General features: G+C 36.8%; 1 protein-coding gene across 1 annotated transcript in view; it reads right to left on the minus strand.

Annotated features, from left to right (window-relative positions):
* Window positions 1-2,616: 2,616 nt before the first annotated feature.
* The window catches only part of Ugcg (UDP-glucose ceramide glucosyltransferase), a 34,531-nt gene continuing 27,491 nt past the window's right edge, over window positions 2,617-9,656 (minus strand). Inside the window, exons 5-9 of the mRNA XM_004647263.3 lie at window positions 9,307-9,419; window positions 6,501-6,679; window positions 5,475-5,561; window positions 4,687-4,876; window positions 2,617-4,200 (exon numbers count right to left, since the gene is read on the minus strand). Of these exons, the coding sequence (XP_004647320.1) occupies window positions 4,030-4,200; window positions 4,687-4,876; window positions 5,475-5,561; window positions 6,501-6,679; window positions 9,307-9,419 (740 nt within the window). The 3' untranslated portion in view covers window positions 2,617-4,029. The remainder of the gene's footprint in view (window positions 4,201-4,686; window positions 4,877-5,474; window positions 5,562-6,500; window positions 6,680-9,306; window positions 9,420-9,656) is intronic.

The following is a 9,656-nucleotide window of genomic DNA, read 5'->3' on the forward strand; positions in this document are numbered from 1 at the left end:
GTCCCCTATAGCTCAACATAACAGTATGGCTTTACTTCTTATATTTCGTTTTTATATTTTTCTGCTGGTTATCTTGTGCCTTTGAATGTTGGATGTGTTTAACTTTTTTTTTTTTGTACGGGAGCTCACAGCTAAGAGTTTGCCTTGGATCTTGGAAGAGACTTGGGACTTGGACTCTTCAGCAGTGCTGAAACTGTTGGGACTTTGTCAATATAGAGATGGACTAGAGTGGCTTTTGCATAAAGGGATGTGCATGAGTCTTCGGGGGTCCAGGGATGGAATGTTATGGTTTGTGTCTAGGTGTCCCCCCAAAGCCTCATGCAGTCTTGGGGGGTCTTCTGGAGTTTGTGATTGATTACTGTGGGTGAGGTTGCTGCACCTGCCCTGGGGCAGGTAATTTGCATTACAATGTAAGGTGGGAAGAGAAGCTAGGGGCTTGAGCTGCTGCTACCCCTCCCTTGTGCTTTTGCTCTTTGCCGCCACCATGAAAGGTTGCTTTCTGCTATGTGCAGCTCTGTCTGGACCCAGCTAAGTTTGGACTGAAACCTCCAGTAACTGTGAGCTAAATAAACCTTTCCTTCCTTCAAAAAACAAAAAAACAAAACGTGCTTTCCAACAAAATGAAGCAGTAGACGAAAACAGACAAAGCTTCAGGTCTAAGCCTTTATCCACATGAAGTATTGTGGTATGCTACTTCTCTTATTGATGAATGAATGTAAAGCATCTTACCTTAAACTATGCAGTAATTTACGTTCTTGCTCTGCAGGCTTGGATCTGGTTCTCTAAGATTTTTATGAATGAGAATACAGAGTATTAAATTTTTTGTTAAGGTGTACATTTTAAACCTATTAGAGGCAGAATTTCAGTGTGATCCCATGGAGAAATGTAGGTTACTGGGACCTGTTAAATGCAAAGGCTGCGCCCAGTTGTGCTACCCCCTGGCTATCTAATCTTTGTGATCAGAGCTCAATGTGCACTGGGGTTTCTTCACTTTAAAATACGGGTGAGGGATCTTTAATGTTTACCAAACCTTATCCAACTTTTTTTGCTTAAGATTTCCTAAATATTAGGGGCAGCAGGCACCAGCCTGTTTACTGTGATAAGGGCTAGTCACGGAGCTTCTGGAAGTCCACAGCTGGATCCCCTTGAGACTCTCGGTCTGGTATGCCTTCTAGAGTAGAAGGTCTCAGGCTGAGTGGCTTATTCCATCAGTCAAGGTGCTATCAGATGTGATGTCTGGAAGGGCCCACATCCTGATAATCAGATACACCTTTCTGCCCTGTCCTCCCAGAAAGAGGCCTCTGGGACCCTGGTGGGTCTTTTCCATCTATAATGAAGGGCCAGCCAGTGATTCTCACAGGAGAACCAGGAGCAGAATTGAGGCCTCAGGCATTATTCTTTTAAATAATGTTCTAACAGGTAATTCTAACATGACAATGGAGGAGAGCCCCACTCAGTCACAGGATTGCCTGTAGCATAGGTAAGGGGAGATTTGAAAGTTACTTGTCAGAACTCTTGTAATAACTCTGATGTGAATGGCGAAGTGTTACATTACCTATAAAAACATAAAAGAGTAGACAATAACATTCTTCATGTTTTGATTGTATTCAAGTTTTTATTTTTTGAACAAAAAACTCAGGACAATGATTTTTAAATAAGAAAACATGGTATATTATAGACACTGGGATTTTTTTTAAAGACAGTTTATTAAATTTGGATTCTTACAGTTCTGTTGTGATGCTTCCTTCAACATTTAAATTATTTATTACCATTTTATTTTCACTCCAAACTTGATAAACAAAGAATCACTCTGTCTGCCTATGTGAAGCTTCACTTTAAGGAAATAATCCACTACCACATAAAACATACACGCAGAACATTTTTTTCTAATATTTACAAAACACAAGAAGTCTGTCCAGCCATTTTGGTTTTGTTGTTACTTTGCCCATACTGACATCAGCAAAAAAAAAGCCAGGTAACAAGCAAAATTTCACTTCGGCAGTGCAAGGATGGCGTCAACCAAACTTCATTACACAAAACAACAAATTCAAACATGATCAGCACAATTCACATAAGCAAAATACATGTAATTTGTGTAAGACTGATTTAAAAGAATAAGAACATAGTGGGTCACAACTAGACTGGTTTTCACTGTGCAACTTTCCCCAGGGAACAACACTACCCATTTCACATAAAGAAAGGAATTTGCATCCAAGCCTTCGTTTATGAAAAAAAAAAAAAAAAAAAATGCCCTTCAAACAAATTCATCATAAGGCAAAAAAAGAGGAGTGAAAAACAAAAAAACACAGTTTGGCCCAGAGAAAAAAAGACTTAAAATGTGTATGCCCAGTACATACACATTCACAGATGCACTGCGACCTAAATTACGGAGTCCTTAGACAGTTAAATGAATTGGCTCAGTAGAGGGAAAGTGTCTGCTATCCATAGGGATTTATTGCTAGTAGGCTACGCATTACGCGTTGGCATGAAAATGAGTTAGAAAGGCAAGCGCCACCTCGCCAGTGTAAAGTCTCTCCTGCAGGAGACTTCATATGGGCAACGTGCCACCGAATCCTGAAGAAAAAGCAAACTACCACTACCAAAAAAGAAAAAAGGAAAAGGAAAAGGCTTTTGCACTGTCCCTTACATTTTTGCCTTTTTTTCTTTTTAAACAAAACAAAACAAAAAAAAACGAGTCCAGTTCACCACAAGTTAAGCACAACCTGACAAGCAAGTTTAGCCACATGACAGAGAAAGGAGTGAAGCACAGCATGCATTTACAACTACCCCGACCTAGTCTGTTTGTCATACAAACTGGAATACAAAAATCCAATTTAAATAAGACTAAGCTATCATAGAAAAAAAAAAACACACACACACACACAGTAGACTTAGTTTGATACTGATTGGTTTGAAGAGTAAAACTCATCCTGTCTCCTCTTAATACTCTACAATTTATTTATCGATGGCTAGAATATTTACTTACTTAAAAAAGATATTAAATACCTGTATCATGAAATTACATTCTTATTAACAATAAGACATACTGTGTAAGAAAATAGCTCATGTGTGAAATGTGTCTGAAATGCATTTTTCCTTACAACTATCAAAACATCCACTCACACTAAAACAAAATCACCCCCCATACCCCCCCTGAAAAAAACTCGAGGAAAGATGGGGTGGGGGCTGGGCAAAGAGCAGGGAAGGAAAGGTTTAGCTACACTAATTACAGCACAGTGATTAACAATGGTTCAAGACAGAACCAACAAGAGTTGGTCAAAAGGATGCCTTCAATACATGGCTACAATTAAAAACCAAACTCGGCCACTTTTGGTTCATTTCAGTGAGACCAAAAAAATATCTCTCACAGATTCATATAAATACTAGATTCCAGCTCTATTATTATTATTATTTTTAAAAGTTTTCCCATTTGTTTTTGCAAGGCCTAGCTACCTTATTACAATTTATATTTGTTCTGCAACAACTACAAGAGGTAGGCATAAAGCATGAAAAAGTTTCTCAGTTAGTACCTCAGGGTGGGGCATTCAGCGCGTCATATCAACTAGTACAGACAGGAAAGGTCATGACCTTCTAGTCTTTTCTCTCTCAAATAAAGCTGCTTCTGCAGTCCTCCCACCCATACATATCCTAAAAAGTGTACCCACAAATAAGAAACTTTCTCTACTGAAGGATACTGTCATAGTTTTTGCTGCAGAGCATTAATGTATATATATATATGTATATATATATTTGTTTGTTTAAAAAAATAAACAATAAAAAAAATGGGTTCCTAGAACCAATCCTCTTGATTCTCTACTTCCACAAAATAAAGTGTTTCATTTGGCCAAGACTACAGATGGTTATTTTTTTTTTTTTCACAGATGCATGTGCCATGCAAAATAAATTAAAGGACAGATACCAAAACATACATGTGATAAAAACTACTGAAGGTAGATCTTTAAAAGCATTTATATAAACATAATTTATAATACTTCTTTTCCCCCTATATGTACAGTCACAAAGCCGTGGTTATACATCTAGGATTTCTTCTGCTGTGCCTCCACAGCGCAATCTATAGCGGCCAGTTCTCCAGCTTATGGTAGGGTCCCATAATGCCGACAAAAAAATGTATATTGTCATGGATTCACGGATGAACCAAGCAACTGCATAATCAAGTTTTGAAAAACACAGTGTGCCACCCTAGGAATGAAAATAAAGAACTAAGTTGCTTATTGGCAGGCTAAAGACATGCTTATAAAAATGAAAGTTTTGGATTTCATTCTTGCTAGGTTTAGTACATAAAATCAAACCACCTGTGGTGCAAAATTTAATTGCTATGCAATACCATTTAAGAAAACGTGAATGATTAGTAACATCAGTATTAAAATAACTGTTCCCTTAATACATTCCTGCTTTGAATATTTATTGATTTGTTTAACATCTTTTTGGGGACCTTTAGTGAAAGTGAGTGTAGAACCCTTGGAAAGCTACAAATCAAGGTGAAGGTTTTATCAGGATTCTACTAAGGAATGTAATGTTTAACTTTCAGTGGGAAGTTGAATGGGATATTAACTTTCACTGGGAAGATGAAAAATGGTCCAGGAAGATTTTCTTTATCCTTTTCAAAATTAAAACAGTTTTAGTTCCACCAAATCACTGCCAGCCTTTTCATGCCTATCCACATACCTGGACACCCCTGAGTTGAATGTAGTCAAATATAAACCACGCCAGGCAATGACACATGAAAAATACCATGATATCCCATCTGAATACGTGGTGGGCTGCCCATCCAATAATTAAACTGGCAACAAAACATTCTGAAATTGGCTCACAAATGATTGTGGCAGGAAGCATGTTAATTCGCAGTTTGGTCCACCTATAAAAATAAGGAGGATTTTCTTTAAGACAACAGTCTAGTGACCAGACTAATCAATTTTTCTCCAAAATGATCAATCTTCTACCGTATTACCTTATACAGACCTTCCCCTTTAAAGAACTTTGGGGTTTGTTTTGATGAATCTTTTCTCTATTTTTATTTGGAGCATTTAAAAAGTCTATAGATCATTTGTATGCCTTCTATTCTGATGAGTACAGATTATAAAATTTGATTAATGGGCAGAAAGATAAGAAATAGAGACCAGCATATAAAAAAGTCAAGAGACAATCTAGGAATGGTGGTACATTCCTACAACCCCAGCTACTCAAGCTGAGGCAGGAGAATTCCAAGTCTGAGAGCAGCCTGGTCAACTTAATGAGAATGGAACTAAACACATAAGTTTCAATGTCTCTTTTTAAAAAATATTTCAGTTATACTGCAAAAAAATGCATTTAGACATTCAGTTTATTTCTGTATTTTTAAAAAACTGAACAAAAATCTTACCTTTAAGTATATTTTTAAAATCATAACAGATCATATAAAAATTATTTCCCCTCTTACTCTTTTGAAAGGTATAAAAGGATAGCAATTGATTTACCTGATCATTCTGGATTGAAACTGAGAAATTGAGTATGAACCAGAGTTTTGCATTGCAACTTGAGTGGACATTGCAAACCTCCATCCTCTGAAAATGAAGGTAAGTATAAAGTTATCTATGATGAAGAAAACATGCAAGTCTGACTGGTTATGTATTCATTAATCATGGTAAGGAAGCAACTGCTGGCATTCAGGGTGGACCTAGTACTCAGGATTAGCACACTGCTTATGAGTGAGCAACCAGTTGGCCCAAGACAGGGCCACCTATACGCCAGAAGAAGCACAGTCATTCTCAAAGTACTCAGTGGGCAGAGTTCTGTATTTAATAGTTTAGTCTCTGGTCACTACTACCTCCCTTCTCCCTGCAGAAGATGTGTGGATGTGTGTATTCAATATGAAATGTAGAAAAAGAAATGACAAATGGCATTATGCATTCTATAGAAGACAGTAGGAGATTGTGAACCACATAAACACCATTATAAGACACCTTATTAAATATGCTTCTATTTTAAAATGATAATTTTAGTAAATTGTCATATAAGGCAATGCTTTTTAAAATTAAATGAGTCTTCTGTGATAAAGACGATGCTGTTAGTCCTATGAATCACAAAGCAGCTTCTTAGCTAAGCCACCAAATAATTTGATGACAAATTTCAAGCTCTGAACTAACACATCTATTAAAATTTTACCTGCTGAGATGCTTGACTACACTGATAACTTTAATTCTTCTAGAACACATCGAAACTCACACCTTCACTAATGAAAAGGCAGAGATGCTTTTTAATCACTTTAAACCACATTAACTGGAATACAGAGGAATCAGTACATTTATTTGCTTCATAAATATAAACATGAATAATTAAAACTGCTTTACCAAAATAGCCTATTCCGTATTAACTAGCAAAAACATAAAATGAAATAAAATTAAAAAGTCCTAATCCACCATTTAAACAAAAAGAATAAGCCAATAGAAATACCAAAGATGCTATGGCTCAACTTAGTTTTCTCACTAGTTTAGCTTTCTTACCGGTCAGCTATTGCTTTGGCCATAAAGTAATCTTCAGCAATGTACTGCGCAAAAGCTATGAGCCCTCCTGCTTGATCTAACACATCCTTTCTCATTAAACAAGACATGCCTGTCACACATTTGAAACCTGTTACATTGGCAGAGATATAGGACCTTGGATGCGAAGTTCCAAAATACACCTGCCCAAAAAAACACAAGGATACACATTTAGAATTCTGTTACAAGTATGGCATCTCTAAGTTCTTTTTCCTAGTGATTTTCTTTAAACATGACTGAATATCTTATTATTCTTACATAAAGTAGTGGAAGAAAAAGTGGCACACCATAGTATGTACATAGATGGCAGGCAGCCAGCAATTTGGCTGACTACGCTTGTTATCACCATTAGGAAGAAATATTTACCTCTAGAGGAAAAAGCTTATTCTACTCCGAAATATTATTTTCTCTAAAACTGTAAGACTAAAAGATTTAATCTGGATATAAACTAAGACAGGTAAAAACAGGCATGAAAACATTAACAAGTTCTTAATGTATCCTATTTTTAGGGTGCTTTGTGTAAAAGTATGTGTATAATACAGGATTTACCCATTTTATTTGGCCAATATACCTGCATACACATACACAGCTCTATGTATAGGTGTTACATGTACATTATGGGAGCCCTTCAGGACGATTCCACTTCTTAATTTCTTCTCGTTTAAGGTTTTGCCACTGGCTATTTGACCAAGTCAGTGAGATTCTTCCCAATTTCCCTCACTTTGTTTTCCACTGTATTTTTCATCGATAAGGTGGTTACTGAAATTCTACCTCCCATTTCTTACTGCCCTTCTCTAGAAACTCTGAATTCTTTATTATATAAGGTGATAAATCAATTTTGGAAAAAGACTGTCATCACCTTGCTTATTAGACATAAAGTCCTACTTATTATTAATACTTCAGATATATTGCCTTTCTGATTAGCTTGGAATAAAGAACAGTAATTGTTCCCAATGGCCAGTACACACATATACAACCCACAGCAAAACAAGAGAGCTCTAAGGGTTAACAATATATGATTCTTGCTAGCTACTTAGGCCTAGGTTACACTGAAGTCACAGTGTTTGCTGGGCTGAATCAAACAGCTTCTAAGACCAGAATTATATATCTTAATCTCATAAGCAGTTATTAAAGTGAGGTTTTAGGAGTAGGTGGGACTAGGGACTGGGCAGACAATTTCTTCAAAGTCTAGCAGCCTTTTTTGGGCTTAATTCTAAGTATGGGAAAGTGACTTCAATGAACTAAAGCTCTGTAATAGAATAGTAGTCTGAGAAACATATATTGGTGCTTTTAAAACAAAAATACAGTATGGAATGTAAGAATATATAGTTTTTATTTTACAACAGCTACCCAGAGGTTTTTTTTTTTTTTTTTTTTTAATGTATTTGGTACGGAGTCCCACTATATAGTATGGGCTCCTAGTGATCCGCTTGCTTTCAGTCTCCCCAGTGCTGGGTCACCGCCTCAGTGGCCGGCTCAGCACGCTCGAGGGCAGGGCCGATGCAGCATGTGGTGCTGGGGATGCAACCCTGGTCCCTGTCCTTGCCTAAGCAGGCGCTCAGTCCACTGAGCTATCTCGCTGGCCCTCAGAGGTTTTTTTTTTTAAACTAACAAAAAAGGGGCTGGGGAGATAGCTCAGTAGAGTAAGTGCTTGCCTGGCAAGTGCAAGGTTCTGAGTTCAATCCCCAGTACCACCAAAAAAAAAAAAAAGAACAAAAAAACTCAGAAATCGAAGATTAAAAATTTCTTGCGGTAGGAGAAAAATACTGCTAGACAATAGTAACTAAGAGATCATGGCTCAAAATACCAAAGGTCAAAACCAATTTCCAACAATATATCTTTACTCCTTTACATCTATAGCAATTGTTACATGGCAATTCAAAACAATACAGAGTAAATGCTTAAGAGGAAGTTGATATATTTATAGCCTGAAACTGTGCATCCTTCCCTTATACCCTGAACATGTGTTCTTCCTGTTTAATAGTTCAGAAATACAAATAAAATATATGTATAACGATATAGCCAGTGTAAGATATTTTTAGGAAAAGTTAATGAGGGAAAAGGTTGTAAAGTGACAAAAGATACAAATTGTTTTTAGAGTACTAGCTCAACTACATTTCTTAAAAAAAAAAAAAATCCAAAATGCTAAAATGTTAAGACAAAAATAAACCTTAATTTTAAAAAAGTTCCAGTTAGGGAAGGAGACGCATGGTTACTTTCATTTCTTACCCTTTCACATACTTTGTAGCGAAGGGCTGAAGATGCAGAGCAGCATTTAGCACTGCTGAGAGCTTAAGAAGTTTCTCAGAAAATTATTAGAAATCTATTTTAAAAGGAAAAATCAAACATTTATCAGAAGTAGGAACAAATTTGTGTACACCTGAAATACTTCCTGGTATTTAAAAAAAGGGCAAACTTGTTTTCAGTTTGAATCTTTGAAAGAACTTTTTTTTAATGTGAGCCAGCAGTCTGTTGTAAGCCAGCAGAGCAAACTTCTAGAACAAGGGCCACAGCTGGCTGGGGCTCAAGCGCTTCCTGCGTGAAGCCAGCCAGTCACAGCGGGGTGCAGGCAGTCAAGCCATCCCAGGGGCCTAACAATTTCCTTGTAACCAAAACAGTTTCCCTCACCTTGAGGGTTCCAGTTCACAGGAAACTCCCAAACACACTTAACACAATTAACTTCAGGGAGCCAATCTCAACTCTCAGAATAAGCTTCCAGAACATTAGAGATCTAACCGAGACCACTATTATTAATAAGCACCACACTTACCTGTTCTAACGTAGCAGCAAAGCCCTGTCTGTCTGCTACATATGGCAGCCCATGAACCAAGCCTACTTTTTCTGTCATTTGATTTACCATGTCAGTTAGTGTGTCTGGAATGACTAAAATTAAAACAAAAAGATGGGGAGAAGGGAGAGAAAAAAATTAACTTTTTAGTAAAACGCCCACTAATGTAAAATATTATTTGTGAACTATTACTAAATTACAATAGAAATAAATTTCAAATATATGGATTGAATAAGATGAATCTCTGACCAGAATACAAAATTTCAAAAAGGCATATTTGATAAGCTAATGTACACTCTGTATCTTCAGCCTGGCATATATCTCTCTTATAT

This window comes from Octodon degus, unplaced genomic scaffold (assembly GCF_000260255.1).
Source record: "Octodon degus isolate 3935 unplaced genomic scaffold, OctDeg1.0 scaffold00297, whole genome shotgun sequence".
Lineage (NCBI taxonomy): Eukaryota > Metazoa > Chordata > Mammalia > Rodentia > Octodontidae > Octodon > Octodon degus.